General features: G+C 39.8%; 1 protein-coding gene across 2 annotated transcripts in view; it reads right to left on the bottom strand.

Annotated features, from left to right (window-relative positions):
- Window positions 1-9,560, bottom strand: part of UPRT (uracil phosphoribosyltransferase homolog) — a 32,638-nt gene extending 23,078 nt beyond the window's left edge. For both annotated transcript variants that reach the window (XM_049767314.1, XM_049767315.1), the window contains exon 1: window positions 9,166-9,560. In XM_049767314.1, the coding sequence (XP_049623271.1) occupies window positions 9,166-9,542 (377 nt within the window). In that variant the 5' untranslated portion in view covers window positions 9,543-9,560. The remainder of the gene's footprint in view (window positions 1-9,165) is intronic.
- Between the last annotated feature and the right edge of the window lie 12,703 nt (window positions 9,561-22,263).

The raw sequence follows: 22,263 nt of genomic DNA, 5'->3' as shown, positions 1-22,263 counted from the left end.
GCTTTTAATGGTTTTCAGATAACTTATAAATTATTTTTCTCCTCCTCCCTTTACCCTCAAAAACTAAACAACTCAACAGTGAAGTCCTTTGGGAAAATATTAATCAGATGTGAAAAGTTAAACTTGCTATTTCAACTTGCCCAGTGCAAGTCATCAAAGCCACAGCTTTTCAACAGTTCATAAATTAATGTGGCATTATTTACTCACTTGTACCTCAGATTTCAAAAATTTAAAGTTTGGTAAGAAAAAAACACTGTTATATTAAAACCCAGACAGACCTCAGTAATTCAATTTTTTTAAAAGTAAAAACAGGTTTTTTGGGGAGGTATTGAGGAATGAGAAGGAAAGGATAAGAAGAGGCGAGAGTAATGTGCTCAAGAGAGAGTGTGAGCTTCTTCAAAAGTGGAAAGCCCCTGTATATAACCCAGAAATAAAGTAGGAAAGTATATATTTCAAGAGGGACCATGATGGAGACAATGTGCATGCAGGGATCATGTTCATGTCCCAGGGAGCACATGTGCCCTCAGTAATTCCATTATTTTATTTTATTATTTTATTTTTATTTTATTTTTATATACTGTGCCAAGCCAGTTTTCCCAGTATAGTTAGCAAAATACTGCTAATGTATGTTCAATGAATATTACATTCTTACATGTAATATGTGTACATCATGTATAGCTTAGAGATAAACTCCTCCCTCCTGACCTAAACGTATGTTGAAACTTCATATGGAAAAGCAAAATTATGTCCATGTTTTAAACAATTTACACATCTAAGTTTTCTTCTGTGGAGAAAATTTGGTTTCATAAAAGTTGAAGGGGAGAGACCAGAGAGATAGCATGGATGTAGGGCAGGGGACTCAAACTCGCAGCCCGCGGTCCGTTTGCAGCCCTCCGTACAACATTTTGTGGCCCGTAGTTGGCCTTCAAATATCGCAGTATTCGCGATTATTCGCTTACCGAATAATCGCAATAAAAATAGCATTAGTAAGAAAAAAATTGCATTAAACATTCACATACCCTGAGCAGTTCTGTTCAGGATATGCAAATGTTTAATGCGATTTTTTGCGATTTTTTTAATTGCGAATATTCTGTAAGCGAAATCCCTTATGCAGCCCTGCCTCACCCCGATTTTGCCTCCTGCGGCCCCCAGGTAAATTGAATTTGAGACCCCTGATGTAGGGCGTTTGCCTTACATTCAGAAGGATGGTGGTTGGAATCCCGGCATCCCATATGGTCCCCCGTGCCTGCCAGGGCCAAGTTCTGAGCGCACAGCCAAGAGTAACCCCTGAGCCCTGCTGGGTGTGACCCCCCAAAATAAAGTTGAAGGGGAAAATTTGAGATTCTTCCCATCACAGGATGATGCCAGATGCCAGACCAAAATCTATTTACCACTTGTTTAATGGGCAGAATCCCTGGATCCTACCTATTCCCAAAACCTGAGGTCTGGCAAGTTCCATGCTAGGAACAAGGGGTTTCCTTTGAAAAACAGTTGTCTAGGGCACAGCACTGTGGTATTGTTACAACCATACAGCACTGTAGTATCGTAACATATAGGAATTCAGATTCCACCCAAAACAAATCAAACAACTAAGAAGAGGAGCCCCAAAACTTTCATGCCACACTCAGCAATGCCCAGAAGTTACTCTAGCACCTGGGTCAGCTGTGTGCAAGGCACCTTACCTTACCTGCTGTCTTATAGCTCCATCCCCTCCAAAATATTAAAAAAAAATTCCCTCAGAAGGTCAGGTGTACCATCTTGGTTAGGAACTTTATATTATGCTCACATTAGAGTTGCACATGATGTGCATCATCCTGGGGTTAATTGCCTCCTCTCCAAAGAAAAAGAATGCCATAAGGGAAAAAAGGTCACAGCTAAATGCACTCCTTTTATTTTTTTTGGTTTTGGGGACACACCTGGGGTTACTCCTGGCTATGAGCTCAGAAATCGTTCCTGGCTTGGGATACCATATGGGATGCCAGGGGATTGCATTGCAATCAGTCCTAGGCTAGTGCAGGAAAGGCAGATGCCTTACTGCTTGTACCACCACTCTGGCCCAAATGCATTCCTTTTTAGTGCTATTTCAGACTTCATTCTCTAAAATTGCTCAACTTTCATTCATGCTTCTTGCTGATGCCCTGGCAAAGCCCCTCTAATGTAGAAAATATATATAGAAAATATTTAAAGCTCATGGAAACAGCTTAAATGTTTCAGGAGACAAAAGAAAAAAAAACCCTGAGAGATAAAAATATTACACTCCCGGGCCGGAGAGAGAGCATGGTGGTAAAGACATTTGCCTTGCATGCAGAAGGTCGGTGGCTCGAATCCCGGCATCCCATATGATTCCTTGAGCCTGCCAGGAGCGATTTCTGAGCAGAGAGCCAGGAGTAACCCCTGAGTGCTGCCAGGTGTGACCCAAAAACTAAAAAAAAAGAAAAAAAAAAAGAAAATATTATACTCCCTTAAACATAAGATCATAAACTTTATTCAAGGCCAAGTGCATGACACTCAGAATTTTCTGGTATAGTATATACAGGATTCAGGAAAAAAGGCTATGTGTTTTATACCATTGCAGATAAAAAATCTGGAGACAAAAGAATTAATTTCTCCTCCTAAATTCACCAATGACCTATATGTGACTGAATAAATTTTTTGAGCACACCGTGTTTATATTCTTTCATTCTTTTTTTTATTCTTTCATTCTTAAATGGAGAAAATATTTCCTTGATATTCAGTAATGCAACCAATATTGTTACAAATATTCTACATTAAAAAGGTATTTTAAATTAGTGTAGACAATGTTCTCAATCTTACCTGCTTTATTTATTTACATCTTCTAGTTCTTCTGTCTCAACTCCCACTATCCCATGTCAGAGTCAATTCAGAAAACATTCCCCAAAGGGCTGGAGTGATAGCACAGAGGCAAGGCATTTGCCTTGCATGCAGCCAACCCAGGACAGACCCAGGTTTGATCCCTGACATCCCATAATAGTCCCCACAAGCCTTCCAGGAGCAATTTCTAAGAGCAGAGCCAGAGGTAACCCCTGAGCACCACCAGTTGTGGCCCCAAAACAAAAAACAACACATTCCCCTATAGCAGGAATCTCAAACTCGCAGCCCTCCGTACATTTTGTGGCCCTGCCCTAGAGGAATCTTGTTTTGTTTTGTTTTAGTTGTTTGGGTCACACCTCCCAATGTTCAAGGCTTACTACTGACTTTGCACTCAAGGATCACCCCGACTTTGCCTCCTGCGGCCCCCAGGTAAATTGAGTTTTAGACCCATGCCCTAATGTGATATACATGATACATACCCCTTCATTAACAATGGTGCAAACCACAGTGTCAAAAAGGGGGAAAAGGAAGAGAGAGAGTGAAAGAGAGAGAGAAGTAAAATGTCTTCCAAGAGGCAGACAGTGGGGAGGTTGGGAGAGAATGGGAGGGAAACTGGGTACATTGGTGGCAGGAAGTAGACACTGGTGAAGGGTGGTTGGTATATATGTATGATAGAAATTTAATCATGAACATGTAACCATGTAACCATGGTACTTAAATAATTATAAAAAGAAAGCATTTCCTAACTAGATAATCAATATTAAAAGAATTATATGGTTTAACAGTATTCCAGGGGCCAGGCGGTGGCGCTAAAGGTAAGGTGCCTGCCTTGCCTGCGCTAGCCTTGGACGGACCGCGGTTCGATCCCCCGGTGTCCCATATGGTCCCCCAAGCCAGGAGCAACTTCTGAGCACATAGCCAGGAGTAACCCCTGAGCGTTACCGGGTGTGGCCCAAAAACAAAAACAAAAACAAAAAAAACAAAAAAAAAACAGTATTCCAGTGATCTCTATTATCATACAGTTCCATATTTCACATTCATGTCACATCAAAATATAGAAAAGCATAGACCCCCCCCCCAAAAAAAAAACCCCAGAGTAATGATAACTGATAGCACATTCTATAACAAAACTTATGCAGAAATGCAGTTCCTCTCATCATAGCCATCCTAGTTCAGGTCTCTAAAAGAGATAAACATGTCTTGATGTGCATAAAGAGATGTCATTTTTGGGGGTTTTTTGGGGGGTTACACCCAGAGGTGCTAGGGGTTTACTCCAGGTTCTGTGATCAGAAATTACTCCTGGGGATAATTTGTTCAGGGGATCATATAGGATGCCAGAGATCAAATCTGGGTTTATCTTGAGGCTAGTGCAAGGCAAACTGTGCTATTACTCATTTTTGAGGATAAAGGCATATGAACACAGACCTAAATACTAAATATTGACCTAAGTAATTTTATCAATAACTATAATAAGTTTTTTTCATTTTATGTAAATTATTGTAATTTACAAAATTATTCATATTTGGGTTTTAGGCATACAATGTTTCAGCAACAATTCCACCACCAGTGTCAACCTCCTTCCACCAATATTCCCAGAATCTATCCCATACCACCCCCAGTCCAGCCTGCCATCATATGGAAAGCAGGTAGAAAATTCTTCAAAAATTAAAAATACAGGGGCCGAAGAGATAGCATGGAGGTAAGGTAAGTTTGCCTTTCATGCAGAAGGATGGTGGTTCGAATCCCAGCATCCCATATGGCTCCCTGTGCCTTCAAGGGGCGATTTCTGAGCATAGAGCCAGGAGTAACCCATGAGCGCTGCTGGATGTGACCCCAAAACGAAAAATAAATAAATAAATAAATAAAAATTAAAAATACAAATTCACTATACTCAGTTATCTCTATTCAGAATACATTTTTCTGAAAAATTAAAAAGTCTCTAATGGAAAGAGAAGTTTGCAATTCGATATTTATTAAAGAATTATTCTCAAAAGAACTGTGAAGAAACTAAGATACGTTTTAAAGGCTAGAATTTTACTCTGCTTGGTGAACTATTCTTTTATATATACATACATATATACATGTTTATTTGCAATAAAATATATCTGAAACTTTTAGCTTTAATGCAATGTTACATCAATGATATACTGACAATTAAAATATCTGTCCCTTTGTCTTTGATTTACCCACCCTCTCATCTCTTTCCCCTCTTCAAACTACTAATATGTCTTATCCAAAAGTTCACTTTTACCCCATTTAAATCATTTGTTTGCTTTCTTTATATACCACATGTTAGAAAAACACTATAGTGTTTTTCTTTTGCTGGTTTGTTTCATAAAGCATAAATAACCTCTATGTCTATGGTATTATAAATAGCAGGAATTTGTCTTTCTTTATCTTTTTTTTGGTTTTTGGGCCACATCCGGTAGTGCTCAGGGGTTACTCCTGGCTGTCTGCTCAGAAATAGCTCCTGGCAGGCACGGGGGACCATATGGGACACTGGGATCCGAACCAACCACCTTAGGTCCTGGATCGGCTGCTTGCAAAGCAAACGCCGCTGTGCTATCTTTCCGGGCCCTCTTTATCTTTAAATATTAATCCATTATATAGAATACATCTTATTTATCTATTCCTTTGTTGATGATCACTTATTCACAGGTCTTTTGTATTTTAAATTTTTGAGGAATTTCCTATCTGCTTTCCATAATGACCACAGAAACTTATAACCAACTTATAACCGATTTCTCTCAAAATCCTGTCCAAGATGTGTTTGTTATGTTTTGCTGGTTAATAGTCTTTTTCACATTTGTGAGGTGGTATCTATTGTTTCCATTTGTATTTTCCTAATAATAAAAGATGAGAAACACCTTTTTATGTCTATTATACATCTTCTTAAAAGAAATGTTTTTCAGATCCTATGCCCATTTTATAATTGAAAGCCAGTCTCTGAGTAGGGCATTGACATTATAATATGAATTAACGTTATAATATGAATGCTGAATGCCATAGCCTCTCCAAGTCCTTTATTAATAGTTCATAGTGAAAATAATCATGAAGACTGCTTTGTAGCAGAACCATTCCTCATTAAAAGACATATATGCAAATATTTATAGTAGCATTATATATTATATTTATGTTATATATAGCATCCATAATAGTATTATACATAAGAGAAGAAACTACCCAATATCCATAACCTGATGTAGATTTAAAAATGTAGCATATCCATATGATATAATTTTACTCATCTAAAAAATTGTGCATTAAGGGGCCAGAGAGATAGCACAGTGGCATTTGCCTTGCAAGCACCTGATGCAGGACCTAAGGTGGTTGGTTCGAATCCCGGCATCTCATATGGTCCCCCATGTGTTCCAGGAGCTATTTCTGAGCAGACAGCCAGGAGTAACCACTGAGCACCGCCGGGTGTGACCCAAAACCAAAAAAAAAATGTTGTGCATTAACAGAAAATGGATGATCTTGAAAATAAACTAAATGAAACTAATTGTAAATGACAAAAGTTCTATGAGCCCATTATATAATATGTCTACAATGGCCAAGTTAATATAGACAAAAGGTATATAAGTTGTGTAGGACTTTGTGTGGGTTGGGGATGCTCACTGTTATATAGATTCTTGTTAGGGTCATGACAATGTTCTAAAATTAACTGTGATGATGATTGCACAAGGAAACCCAGGTGCTTTAGTGGTTTTAAGAAAGGACAGAATTAAATATCCAAGCCAGAGTATCTAACAATGAAATTACTAGAGCCAAACTTTAACAACCAAACTTGAAAAAGGTGCCTTTTAGGATGGCAAGCTGTGGCAAGTTTGTAGTGGTATGGGATGGAATCTGGGAACATTGGTGAGAGAGAGGTTGACACTGGTGCCGAAACATTATGTGTCTAAACTTAACTATGAAAAACTTTGTAAATGACATTTTTTTTGTTTTGTTTTTGGGTCACACCCAACAGCAATCAGGGGTTACTCCTGGTTCTACGCTCAGAAATCACTCCTGGCAGGCTCGGGGGAACCATATGGGATACTGGAATTCGAACCTATGTCCTTCTGCATGCAAGGCAAATGCCCTGCCTCCATGCTATCTCTCCGACTCCATAAATGACAATGTTTTAAATTAAAAAACTTTTTCCAGGTATTTTTGTGGGGTTGATAAAACCTGGAATTCATCTACAGTTGCTGTGGGATTCAATACTCAAGGTTAGTAACACTTGCTATTTAAAAACAAGAATCAGGGGCCGGAGAGATAGCATGGAGGTAGGGTGTTTGCCTGACATAGAGAAGGATGGTGGTTTGAATCCTGGCATCCCATATGGTCCCCTGAGTCTGCCATGGGCAACTTCTGAGTACAGAGCCAGAAGTAACACCTAAGCACTGCTGGGTGTGACCCAAAACCCAGAAAATAAATAAATAAAAATAAAAACAAGAATCATCTTTTTTTTTGTTCATGGGCCATGCCCGGCAGTACAGGGGTTGCTCCTGGCTCTGTGCTCAGGGACCATTCCTGGACTTGTTTGGAGGGCTATATGAGATGTCAGGGATCAAACCCAGGTGGGCCATGTGTAAGGCAAATTCCCTACCCACTGTACTATTGCTCTAGCCTCTAAGAAGAATCATCATCTTACTTTATTTGTTTTACAAACAAATTTTATTTTAGCAGCCCTCACAACTACCAAATAAATACTCCATTTCATCTACTAGATAGCATCACCACAACAGTTTCCAATATTGGCTCATTAAAATTACATTAATTTTAATGTGTTTAAAAATAATTTAACGGGGCCGGAGAGATAGCATGGAAGTAAGGCGTTTGCCTTTCATGCAGAAGGTCATCGGTTCGAATTCCGGCATCCCATATGGCCGCCCCACCCCCCAGCATGCCAGGAGTCATTTCTGAGTGTGAAGACAGGAGTAACCCCAGAGCGCTGTCGGATGTGACCGCCCAAAAAAATAATTTAACAATGAGTGAATTATATTTAAGCATGATTAAGATAAAAAAATGTAAAAGCTCTAATTTCCTCTCTGAAGAAACTTAAATCTAGTATGTGATAGAGATGGACAGGTAACTATAAAATGGAAGCTGACTTTTGTGTTTTAAAGGTCAGGGAAGAGCTTTAAGGAGAAAGAAGTAAAGGAAAACTTCAAGGCAGAGATAGACCTTGACTAATAGATAGGATTTGAACATGCAGAAGACTAAAGAGAATTTCATATAAAGGAAGAAGCGGGGATGTTTCAGAACAGCTCCTAGGAAACATTAGAAGTAGCCCAATATAAAATAAGAACCATATACTCTATAAGGTAGACTGGGGAAAACAAAGAAGGCAGCTGAATAGGGCAGTTACTCAACAAAGTATTATGTTAAAAAAAAGATTTGCTGTAGTGTGAGAATACATATGAAAGAGAGGAAAACCGTAGTTAAACAAATTAGAAGCCTATTACAGTAATTTCATGAGAGAGTTACTAGTTTGATTCAGGGAGTGGCATTCTGACTTCGTGGCCATTTTACAGGATCAAAGAACTTACTGAAAAACATATGCTTTGACCTGCAGTAACTATTCTCTTAAAATAAAATCAGAAAAGAAACCCGCTGTAGTTTACTCAATCATGATACATATTTCCATGGAGGAACCCTGTCGACAACATGAATTTATAGTTCCTCAAAGTGGCATTTTAACAAGTTTTAATCATATGGGTTTGCAAGACAGGGAGAGTCAGCGATAGTGCTTCCACTTACTATACTGGGATCAGAACATTAAATCAATTCGGATAAAAGCTGAAAGATTCATCAGTTTCCAAATGACTCGGTAATACTGAATCAAATTTGTAAGGCTTTACAAAATGACATAGTTGCTACTAGCAAAACTAAACGGACAGAATGGCTGTGGAGCACAATAAAAATTCCCCTGTAATTATACTTTATTTCTATGCGTAAGTCTGTGGTGATTGGAAATATAGCATAACCCTGGGAGTGTCCATTTTGGGGTTATATGGTTTACTTAGGCAGTAGGGCTTCCTTATCCGAGGATTACAGGGGAACAAGTAACTGCCAGAGAAAGCTGCCCAGAAGACAGAGGAAGCCTGAGGCTACTAAAAGGCACCCTCCTTCTTACACGAGGCGAAGTTAAACATGGGGACTAAGGAAGAGGGTTGGAGCCCGTTATCATGACAACCCAATAAATAAAAAGGCGGAGGGATGTCTGAGCTCCCGGCCTCAGTTTCCCGAAATCAAGAACACTCAAACACTTCGCTCTTGAACTTCCCATCCCAGGACGGTCCCGAGGGGCCCCCACCTCCCTTTTCCCTTCCGTTCTCGGCTCACTTGTCCCGGATGATGGTCTGCAGCTCGCGGATCTGATCGTTCATGGGGAGCAGCTTGAGCTGCGTCCCGATCTGCTGCGAGAGCTCACAGTCGCCGAGGAAGAAGTATCTGGCGACTGCGTCATCGCTGCCACCGCCGCCTTTCCCCTCGGAGCCGAGAGCGGGGCCGCCGCAGGCCTCGGGGGCCCACGGGTCGGGCCGGCTGGAATGGGCGTACCCGGCGAAGACAGCGGGCTTGGCGACGGCGGCGCTGTTCCCCTCGGCATGATCGGGGAGTCGGTCTCCGGGTCGCGGCACGTCCAGGCTCAGGGTGGAAAGCGATCTCACTTGCGGGGTGTGGCAGGGCATGGGGTCCACACGCCGAAACTCCGTGGCCATACACCGAGTCCGGGTTAGCCCCGCGACCAAGGCCTCCAGATTAAAAAAAAAAGAAAAGGGACACCGTTCAACGGTGCGCGCCCCAAAGTCCCCTCCCCCCGCGCCCTTTTACCCCGCGGCCTCCCCCCACCCCCGTCGTTTCTCAGCTCCGCCTACAACGGTCCACGGTGTGCCCAGCCCTTCTATTGGCTCGTCTCCTTGCCACTCCGCAGAACACCACTCTTTAACCCTTAGCACGTCTCTATGTGGGCTTCCACGACTAGCCGGGCACGTGGGGGTGAAGCTGTGGACGCTAGGTTTAGGGTCTTTTGCATCCTAAAATATTGGGCATTCAGTACTAAGGGTGAGTGGTAGAAGCAGGGAGAACTAGACATTCAACGTGATTCATTGTAGGAAATGAGGAGCCCGAGTGATAGCACAGCAGTAGGGCCATTGCCTTGCACGCTGCGGGCCAGGAACTGACCCGGTTCAATCTACCCCCCCCCCACGCCGCCCCGGCATCTCATGTGGTCCCTCGAGCCTGTCAGAAGCGATTTCTAAGCGCAGAACCAGGAATCATCCCTGAGCGCCCCTAAAATATTTCAGGGGCTGGAGAGATAGCATGGAGGTAGGGCGTTTGCCTTGCATGCAAAAGGACGGTGGCTCGAATCCCGGCATCCCATAGGGTCCCCCGAGCCTGCCATGAGCGATTTCTGAGCGTGGAGCCAGGAGTAACCCCTGAGCAATGCCGGTGTGACCCAAAAACAAACCAAAAATGAAATAAAATTAAATTAAAATATTTCAGATCCACTACATCGGGTTTTAAAGTATGTTTTTGTTTGTTTAGAGCTCAAACACCCTATAGAGGCTTAAGATAGCCATGTTCATGGCGGTGCTTTTCAACGTCACTCTGTATATGGACAAGTGCTTGTTAAAAATGTAAATTGTCGGGGCCGGAGAGATAACATGGAGGTAAGGCGCTTGCCTTTCATGCAGAAGGTCATCGGTTCGAACCCCGGCATCCCATATGGTCCCCCGGGCCTGCCAGGAGCAATTTCTGAGCATTGAGCCAGGAGTAACCCCTGAGCACTGCCAGGTGTGACCCAAAAATCACACAAAAAATGTAAATTGTCATGTTCTTCCTTGAAAATCTAATTCATTAGAGCTGACATTGGTTCTAAGCAGCTTTATTTTTAACAAGCAACCAATCTATTGTGAATTGTTTTAAACATTAGTTCTCATTGACCATGCAGGCTCGCTTTTTATAGAGCCACAGACTATAAAAATCTTCAGAAATCTTCTAATTCTGGTACACAGACACAGACACACACACACACACACACACACACACACACACACACACCCCACACACATACCACCCCTCTCTCTGTACTTGGTCCATTCCATTCATAGATGAGATGTATCAACTATTTGACCCCTAAATGCTTGTGTGATTTTGACATCCTGTAATCATATTTTCTCTTTCAAAAAGTCAGTTTTTAAAATTCCTTGTTCCACACAAAAACATAACAAAAGCAAAGCATAGATTCTGGGAAGTATGAGTGACAGATAATAGGAATATCCATGCCTTATGTGGAAAATGAGACTTCATCTGGAATTTTTATCTGCTTTTGTTGTTTTTGTATTGGTATAATAGTAATTATCTCTTCGCTCATTGTCTCTGCTTTGTGTCAGTACACTTTAGTTGCAATTACATATATTTTTTGGGGGGTCACACTCGGCAGCGCTCAGGGATTACTCCTGGCTCAACACTCAGAAATCGCTCCTGGCAGGCTCAGGGAACCATATGGGATGCTGGGATTCGAACCACCATCCTTCTGCATGCAAGGCAAATGTGCTACCTCCATGCTATCTCTCCGGCCCCTCAATTACATATTTTAAATCAGTTAAATGATAAGAATTGCAGCCCAGAACTGTAATCTCACACTTTTGAAAATCTGTGCATCTTTCACCAAGTAGTTTTCTTCATTTGTCTTGTTTTTCCTTTTTTTTTCTTTATTTAAGCCCCATGATTACATACTTGATTATAGTTGGTTTCACTCCTAAAAAGAACACCCCTCTTCACCAGTGCAAACTTCCACCACAAACACACCCCATCTCCCTCCTTCCCCAACCTCTGACTGTATTCAAGACAGGCATTCTACATCTCTCACTCATTAACATTGTCATGATAGTTAACTAAATTCACCACTCTACATGGTGAGCTTCATCCAGCACTCATCTCTGTTGTCTCTGGACATTGCTACAATAATGTCTTTTGTTTACCTTAAAACCCATAGATGAGTGAAACTATTCTGTGTCTATGTCTAACCAGCTGACTAATTTCACTAAGCATAATAGATTCCATGTACATAAATACATAGGAAAATTTCATGACTTCATCTCTCCTGATAGCTGCAAAATATTCCATTTTGTATATGAACCACAGTTTCTTTAGTCATTAATCTGTTGAAGGACATCTCATTTTTTTCCAGAGACTGGCTATTGTAAATAGCATTGAAATGAATATAGATGTGAGGAACGGATTTTTTGAATTGTGTTTCTGCGATCCTAGGGTATATTCCTAGGAGTGGTATAGCTGGATCATATGTGAGCTCAATTCCAGTCTTTTGTGGAATGTCCATATTGTTTTCCATTTAGGCTAAATGAGACAGCATTTCCATCAGCAGTGAATGAGAGTTCCTCACTCCACATCCCCTCCAGCACTGATTGTTCTTCTTATTTGTGATGTATTTCAGTCTCTGTTGTGTGAGATGATTTGTTGTTTTGATTTGCATCTCCCTGATGATTAGTGATGTGGAGTATTATTCCATGTACCGTTTGGCCATTTGAATTTCTTCTTTAACAAAGTGTCTATTCATTTCTTCTATCTATTTTTTGATGGGGTTAGATGTTTTTCTTGTTAAGTTCTGTCAGTACCCTGTATATTTTCTATATATTAGCTCCTTATCTGAAGGGTATTGGGTGAATACTTTCTCCCATTCTGTGGGTGGCTTTTGTATTCTAGGCACTATTTCCTTTGAGGTGCAGAAACTTCTCAGCTTAATTTATTCCCATCTGTTTATCTTTGCTTCCACTTGTACAGAGAGAGTGCTGTTTCATCCTTGAAGATGCCTTTAGTCTCAATGTAAAGGAGTGTTTTGCCTATGTGTTGTACTATATACCTTATGGTTTCAGGCCTCATATCAAGGTCTTTAATCCATTTGGATTTGACTTTTGTGCATGGTCTTAGATGGTAGATCTGAGTTCACTTTTTTGCAAGTGACTAAACAGTTGTACCAACCACTTGTTAAAGAGACTTTCTTTGCTCCATTTTACATTTCTTTCCCCTTTATCAAAGATTAATTGATTGTATAACTGGGGCATATTCTCTAAATATTCAAGTCTATTCCACTGATCTGAGGGTCTGTCTTTATTCCAGTACCATGCTGTTTTAATGATACAATTTAAAGTTGGGGAAAGTGATGCTTCCCATATTCCTTTTACCAAGGGTTGTTCTAGCTATTCATGGGTGTTTATTGTTACAATCGAATTTCAGGAGTGTTCGATCCACTTCTTTGTAGAATGTCATGAGTATCTTTAGGGGATTGCATTAAATCTGTGCAATGCTTTGGGGAGTATTGCCATTTTATTGATATTAATCCTGCCAATCCATGAGCAGGTTATGTGTCTCCATTTTCATGTGTCCTCTTTTATTTCTTGAAGCAGTGTTTTGTAGTTTTCTTTGTATAGGTCCTTCACATCTTTAGTCAAGCTGACTCCAAGATATTTGAGTTTGTGTGACACTAATGTGAATGGGATTTTAAATATCCATTTCTTCTGTATCAATATTGTGTACAAGAAGGCCATTGATTTTTTGCATGTTAATTTTGTAGCTTGCCACTTTGCTATATGAAGCCATTGTTTCTAGAAACTTTTTGGTTGAGTATTTAGGGTTTTTTAAATATAGTATCATGTCCTCTGCAAGCAGTTAGAGCTTTATTTCTTCCTTTCCTATCTGGATGCCTTTAATATTTTTTCTTGCCTGATCGCTATGGCAAGAACTCTCAGCACTATGTTGAATAGGATTGGTGAAAGAGGGCAGCCTTGTTTTGTACCAGATTTTAGAGGAAAGGCTATTAGTTTATCTCCATTGAGAATAATATTTGCCATTGGCTTGTGGTAGATAGTCTTGACTATATTAAGAAAAGTTCCTTCCATTCCCATCTTGATGAAATTTTTTTTTATCAGGTATAGATGTTGGACCTTATTAAATACTTGCTCTGCATCTCTTGATATGATCACACGGTTTTAAATTTTTTTTGTTGATTTGGTGTCTTATGTTGATTGATTTACGTATGTTAAACCATCCTTGCATTCCTGGGATGAAACCTACTTGGTCATGGTGAATGACCTTGATGAGGCATTGGATTCTATTTGCCATAATTTTGTTGAGGATCCTTGCATCTGTGTTCATCAGGGACATTTTTATATAGTTATATTTTTTTGGCAGTGAAAGGAAAAAGTAAAGTGATTTTAAATATGTATGACAGTGCTGATGCTGGGGAGAAAGGGACTCTCATTCACTGCTGGTAGGAATGCTGACTGGCCAGGCCTTTTGAGAAAACAATATGGTTGTTCCTCAAAAAAAAATTGAGCGCTTATATGACCCACCAATGACACTCCTAGGAATATACCCTAGGGGTCCAAAAATACAACGCAGAAAAGCCCTCTGACCCAGATTTTTAAGGAGATTTTTCTCTCATTTTATTTATGATCCTATCAAAGGGCTTCACAATCCTGTTTATTCTTTAAAAAGTCCAGCTTCCTGGTTTCTTCCTGTACTCTTAGTACTATTTTCTGTATTTTATATTATTTATTTCTGTTCTTATACCCAGCTTCCTGAACCCCTTTGTATTATTTTCTGCATTCTTATATATTTTTTCTGCTCCACATTTATTATTTTCTTCCACTTACTCTCGAATTTTCTTTGCTGCTTTCTCCAGCTGTGAGATTAGGTTGTAATTTTTTTGTTTTCTTTTGTACTGATATGAACTTCTTTCTTAGTGCTGCTTTGCTGTTTCCCCATGTTTTTATTTCTTCTTTGACTTCCTTTTAATCCCAAAGGTTTTTAAATAGTATATTGGTCTATTTTGGAATGTTAAGAGTCTTCCTGAATGTCATTATGGTCTGAAAAGATACCTGATATAGCTTCTGTGTTCATGATTTTATGGACACTCAATTTGTGCCCTAGATGTGCTATATTATGGAGTATGTTCCACATGCAATGGTAAATCACTTCTGAGGGCAGATGGTTCTGTGTACCCCTACTAATACAAATTCTTCAAATTCCTCCTTTAGAGCTCCTATTTCTTCCCTTGTCTGGTTTGTCCAATAAAGTGAATCATTGTTAAATTATCCTTCTGCTATTGCATTCATGTTTATACATATCAAATATATTAACATAATACCCCACTTTATGACTTTTGTGAATCTTACTGATTATGAATGAAGTTCTTTATCTCTTTTCAAAATAACTACTTCGTAGAGCTGTTTTAGAGGCATGAATGCCCCATAGCTATCTTTTTTCCGAAAATGTATCATCCCTCAAATCTGAGTAATATTCTTGTAGGCTAAATAATTCTTATTTAGACATACTTTCATCTAAATTTATTATTGTATTTTATTCCCCCATGTATATATTTTGGAAAGTTTGATGTGTGTCTTGATGAAGTTATTTTATAAATGAGCCTTCGCTTCTCAATTACTTCTCTATAGAATCTGTTCATTTTCTTTCTTTCTTTCTTTCTTTCTTTCTTTCTTTCTTTCTTTCTTTCTTTCTTTCTTTCTTTCTTTCTTTCTTTCTTTCTTTCTTTCTTTCTTTCTTTCTTCCTTCCTTCCTTCCTTCCTTCCTTCCTTCCTTCCTTCCTTCCTTCCTTCCTTCCTTCCTTCCTTCCTTCCTTCCTTCCTTCCTTCCTTCCTTCCTTCCTTCCTTTCTTTCTTTCTTTCTTTCTTGTAACAAGCTATTGATTTCCCCAAGAAAGTAGAGATAGAAATCAAAATGCATCTAAGAAAATTAAGGAAGCTGAAGAAGTAGCCGGAGAGATAGGATGGAAGTAAGGCATTTGCCTTGCATGCAGAAGGTCGGTGGTTCGAACCCTGGCATCCCATATGGTCCCCTGAGCTTGCCAGGAGAGATTTCTGAGTGTATAGCCAGGAGTAACCCCTGAATGCTGCAGGGTGTGACCCAAAAACAAAAACAAAAAAAAAGACAGCTGAAGAAAATAAAACTGGATATGAAAGTAGATGTAGGATAGCATTTAAATGGAAGGAAAGCCAAAAAAGGGGGGGAGAGATAGCATGGAGGTAAGGCATTTGCCTTTCATGCAGAAGGTCGGAGCTTTGAATCTCAGCATCCCATATAATCCCCTGAGCCTGCCAGCAGCGATTTCTGAGCATTGAGCCAAGAGTAACCCCTGAGCGCTGCCAGGTGTGACCCAAAAAAAAAGACAAAAAAAAGTGGAAGGGAAGATAATATTCTTATTCTTAGAATAAAAAGCCTGTGATGCCTGCCCAGTGGGGCCCCACCATGAGAAATTGTGAGAGCTGCCTGTGTGTGTCTGTTTCCTGTCCTGTCGCTTGAAGCTCTTGAGAGTGAGCCCAAAAGAGGCTCCAGAAAACTCGCTCTCCCAGAGGCTCATTCAAGGGCGGGCACACCAAGGAACTGCTTCACAATGTGAAAACCGGCTATAAGCAGTACTTTGCAGAAGTTAGGTCCCCTGACATCAGGCTGGCAAAATCTATGAAACTACGCCTGCCCACTGGGGCCCGACCATGAGAAATTGTGAGTGCTGTCTGTGTGTGTCTGTCTACTGTCCTGTAACTTGAACCTCTTGGGAGTGGGCCAAAAAGAGGCTCCAGCAGAGCCTTTCTAAGGAAAGAACGCCATTGAAACAAGAAGAAAAAAAATCACACTAAGAACTGTGCTGGAGGCTGAACTCTGCTGGAACTCAAATGCCAGCACCTCTATTTGCCTGTCTTCTGTGCTTTGCTCCATTTTTGGCCTGATTTCATCCAGTGTGTGGCTCATCTGAGGACAGCTCGGCTTCCCCTGGAGCCTTCCCTGGAGGTGAGTTTACGAGCCTAAAAAAGGGTGTAACCAGAGGAGCATGGCCACTCAGCTTTGCTTCACGGCCGTGCACATCATTTAGCCAATGAATACAACCATAAAACATAGAAAACCCCACAATACAAGTGTGACAATGGGGAAACAACACAGGCCAGCGCCAGACATAGAGAATGACAATGGCAACTCTGATGATTTGAACATGACCAACCAACTAGTCAGTCTCTCAGATAAGGAGTTTAGAGTTGAAATATGGAAGATGTTCAAAGAACTCAAAGAAAGTATAGAAGAGAACACTAATAAGAATCAAGAGAATATGAAAATAGAAATCAGAAAACTCCAAACTGAAATTTCAGGTCAAATAACAGGTCTGAAAAATTCAGTAGATGAATTGAAGAAAACATGGTTGAGCTTTCCCACGGGTTAAAAGCAGCTGAAGATAGAATTAGTACACTGGAAGATGAGATAAATAACAATTCCATACAGCAGAAGAAATTGTAAAAAAGCCTTAAAGCAAATGACCAAACAATGGAAAAATTATTCGAAGAATGGAAACAGATGAAAATAGAAGTCTATGATAAGCTCAACAGAAGCAACTTAAGAATCACTGGAGTCCCAGAGACCCAGGAAGAAAATCTCCAGGAAGAATCAATGGTCAAGAACATCATTAAAGGAAACTACCAGAGCTAATAAATACATGCGATCAAATCCTGCATGCCCGAAGAGTACCAACTAAAAGAGACCCCAGAAAAAACACCCCAAGACACATCCTAGTCACAATGATGAATCCCACAGATAGAGACAGAATTCTGAAAGCAGCAAGATCAAAAAGAGAAATTACATTCAAGGGAACATCCTTGAGATTTACTGCAGACCTGTCACCAGAAACACTAAAGGCTAGAAGGCAGTGGTGGGACATAGTGACAAAACTCAATGAAATAAATGCTTCGCCTAGAATACTGCACCCAGCAAAACTCACTTTCAGGTTTGAAGGAACAATACATGGTTTCACAGACAAACAACAGCTCAGAAACTTTACAGACTCAAAACCATTCTTAAAAGAAAAACTGAACAGCCTACTTTAAGACAAGACTGACCAACAGACACATCAAACTTCGATATAAAGATGGCACGACCTCCCAGGACAATTCTTTCTCTCAATGTCAATGGACTAAATGCACCAGTTAAGAGACACAGAGTGGCTAAATGGATCAAAAAACTCAATCCAAGCTTCTGCTGCTTACAAGAAACGCACCTGAATAGTCAGAACAAATATAAACTCAAAATAAAAGGCTGGAGGGAAATCATCCAAGCAAACAACACCCATAAAAAGCTGGAGTGGCCATACTAATATCAGATAATGCAAACTTTATACTTAGGAAAGTTGTAAGGGACAAAGATGGGCATTTTGTATTAATCAAGGGATAGGTACAGCAGGAAGAAATCACTCTCCTAAACATATATGCACCCAATGAGGGGCCAGCAAAATATTTAATACAGCTGTTGACAAATCTGAAAAATAATATCAATAACAACACAATAATTGTGGGAGACCTCAACACGGCATTGTCAACACTTGACAGGTCAACCAGACTGAAAACCAACAAGAATATACTAGACCTGAAAAGAGAAATGGAAGAAAGAGGCCTAGTAGATATATACAGGACACTCCACCCCCTGAAGCCTGGATACACATTCTTCTTTAATATACATGGGACATTCTCCAGGATAGACTACATGCTAGCACATAAAACATACCTCCATAATATAAAGAGGATAGAAATTTTGCAGGCTATCTTTGCTGACCACAAGGCCCTGAAATTATATGTGAACTACAAAGGGATACAAAAAACTTTAATACCTGGAAGTTAAACAGCCTAATACTGAATAACCAGTGGGTCCAAGATAAAATCAAAGAGGAAATCAAACCTAGAAATAAATGACAATGGAGACACAAACTATCAGAACCTAAGGGACACAGCAAAAGCGGTACCAAGAGGAAAATTTATAGCTTTGCAAGCACACATCAGAAAAGAAGAAGGGGCATACCTGAATAGCGTAATGATGCAGCTCATAGAATTAGAAAGTACTCAACAAAAGGACCCAAAATTAAGGAGACAGAAGGAAATAACAAAGCTGAGAGCAGAAATCAATGAAGTGGAAACCCGAAAAACAATCCAAAAGATCAACGAAAGCAGAAGTTGGTTCTTTGAAAAAATAAACAAATTGATAGACCACTGACAAAACTAACAAAGAAAGAGAGAGAGAGAAACTTGATAACTCATATTAGGAATGGAAAAGGAGGACCCGGAGAGATAGCACAGTGGCGTTTGCCTTGCAAGCAGCCGATCCAGGACCAAAGGTGGTTGGTTCGAATCCCGGTGTCCCATATGGTCCCCCATGCCTGCCAGGAGCTATTTCTGAGCAGATAGCCAGGAGTAAACCCTGAGCAACGCTGGGTATGGCCCAAAAACCAAAAACCAAAAAAAAAAAAAAAGGAATGAAAAAGGAGAGATCACTACTGATATGGTAGAGATCCAAAGGGTAATCAGAAACTACTTTGAGAAAATCTATGCCACTAAAAATGAAAACCTGGAAGAAATGGATAAATTATTGGACTCTTAATAATCTTCCACGGTTGAATGAATAGGATGTAGCATATCTAAACACACCCATCACTATTGAGGAAATTAAGACAGTAATCAAATGTCTGCCCAAAAACAAAAGTCCATGCCCAGATGGATTTACTAATGAATTTTTTCAAACTTTTCAATAGGAACTTCTATCAGTCCTGGCAAAACTCATGAAATCGAAAAAATAGGAACACTTCCAAATAGCTTTTATGAAGCCAACATCACCTTGATAGCTAAAGCAGACAGAGATGCTACCAAAAAAGAAAATTACAGACCAATATCTCTGATGAATGCAGATGCAAAGATCCTCAACAAAATCCTGGCAAATAGGATTCAATGCCTCATTAAGATAATCATCCACTACGAACAAGTAGGTTTCATCCCAGGAATGCAAGGCTGGTTTAACATCCATAAATCTATCAACATCATACACAACATCAACACCAAAAAAATAGAAATCACATGATCATACCAATAGACGCAGAGAAAGCATTTGATAAGGTCCAACACCTATTCTTGATCAAAACTCTCAGCACGATGGGAATGGAAGGAACCTTTCTCAATATAGTTAAGGCCATCTACCACAAGCCAGAGGCAAACATTGTCCTCAATGGAGAAAAACTGAAAGCCTTTCCTCTAAATTCTGGCACAAGGCAAGGCTGTCCTCTCTCACCACTCCTATTCAACATAGCACTGGAAGTACTTGCTATAGTGATTAGGCAAGAAAAAGATATCAAGGGAATGCAGATAGGAAAGGAAGATGTTTGCAGATGATACTTTACCTAGAAAAAGTCTCTACGAAAAAGCTTCTAGAAACAACAGACTCATATAGCAAGGTGGCAGGCTACAAAATTAACACACAAAAATCAATGGCCTTTCTATACACCAATAGTAATAAGGAAGAAATGGACATTAAGAAAACTACCCCATTCACAATAGTGCCACACAAACTCAAATATCTTGGAATCAACTTGACTAAAATGTGAAGGACCTATACAAAGAAAACTATAAAACTCTGTTCCAGGAAATAAGAGAGGATGCGCAGAAATGGAAGCACATACCCTGCTCATGGTTTGGCAGTATTAACATCATTAAAATGGCAATACTCCCCAAAGCATTGTACAGATTTAATGCGATCCCTCTAAAGATACCCATGACATTCTTCAAAGAAATGGGTCAGGCATTTTTGAAATTCATATGGAACAATAAACACCCTAGAATAGCTAAAGCAATCATTGGGAAAAAGAATATGGGAGGAATTACTTTCCCCAACTTTAAACTGTACTACTGTACTACAAAGCAATAGTTATCAAAACAGCATGGTATTGGAATAAGGACAGGCCCTCAGATCAGTGAAATAGGCTTGAATACTCAGAGAATGTTCCCCAGACATACAATCACCTAATTTTTGATAAAGGAGCAAGAAAACCTATGTGGAGCAAAGAAAGCCTCTTCAAGAAGTGGTGTTGTCACACAGGCTAGCCACTGCAAAAAACTGAACTTAGACCCCCAGCTAACATCATGTACTAAGGTAAAATCCAAATGGATTAAAGACCTCATATCAGACCCGAAACCATAAGATATATAGAACAACACGTAGGCAAAACATTCCAGGACATTGAGACTACAGGCGTATTCAAGGAGGAAACTGGACTCTCTAAGCAAGTGAAAGCTGAGATTAACAGATGGGAATATATTAAACTGAGAAGCTTTTGCACTTCAAAAGAAATAGCGCCCAGGATACAAGAGCCACCCACTGAGTGGGAGAAACTATTCACCCAATACCCAGCAGATAAGGGGCTTATCTCCAAAATATACAAGGCACTGACAGAAATTTACAAGAATAAAACATCTAATCCCATCATAAAATGGGGAGAAGAAATGGACACTTTGACAAAGAAGAAATACAAATGGCCAAAAGACACATGAAAAAATGCTCCACATCACTAATCATCAGGGAGATCAAATCAAAACAACTATGAGGTACCACTTCACACCCCAGAGATTGGCACACACCACAAAGAATGAGAACAAGGAATGTTGGCGGGATGTGGAGAGAAAGGAACTCTTATCCACTGCTGGTGGGAATGCCGTCTAGGTCAACCTTTATGAAAAGCAATATGGAGATTCCTCCAAAAACTGGAAATCGAGCTCCCATACGACCCAGCTATACCAGTCCTAGGAATATACCCTAGGTACATAAAAATGCAATACAAAAATCTCTTCCTTACACCTATATTCATTGCAGCACTATTTACCATAGCAAGACTCTGGAAACAGCCAAGATACCCTTCAACAGATGAATGGCTAAAGAAACTGTGGTACATATACAACATGGAATATTATGCAGCTTTCAGGAGAGATGAAGTCATGGAATTTTCCTATACATGGATGTACATGGAATCTATTATGCTGAATGAAATATGTCAGAGAGCGAGAGAGAGAAAGACGCAGAATGGTCTCACTCATCTATGAGTTTTAAGAAAAATGAAAGACATTCTCGCAATAACAATTTTCAGATACAAAAGAAAAAGAGTTGGAAGTAACAGCTCACCTCATGAAGCTCACCACAAACAGGGATGAGTTTAGTTAGAGAAATAACTACGTTTTGAACTACCCTAATAATGAGAATGTATGAGGAAAATAGAAAGCCTGTTTAGAGTACAGGCGAGGGTTGAGTGGGGAGGAGGAAGATTTGGGACATTGGTGATGGGAATGTTGCACTGGTGATGGGTGTTGTTCTTTACATGACTGAAACCCAAACACAATCATGTATGTAATAAAGTTGTTTAAATAAAAAAAAAAGAATAAAAAGCCTGTAAAGACCTTGAGAGGTCAAAATAGCATTTAGCTTTATCTATTTTAGTTACTCCTGCAATCTATTTTTAAAATTTTTGTTTATTTAAAATCAAATAGTTGACATAACTGATCATAGTATATTTGTTTCAGGATGACAGAAAGCAAAATTATTGAATTATTTAAA

The sequence above is a fragment of the Suncus etruscus genome, chromosome X, assembly GCF_024139225.1.
Source record: "Suncus etruscus isolate mSunEtr1 chromosome X, mSunEtr1.pri.cur, whole genome shotgun sequence".
In the NCBI taxonomy this organism is placed as follows: domain Eukaryota; kingdom Metazoa; phylum Chordata; class Mammalia; order Eulipotyphla; family Soricidae; genus Suncus; species Suncus etruscus.
This window is presented reverse-complemented; position numbering and strand designations above follow the sequence as displayed.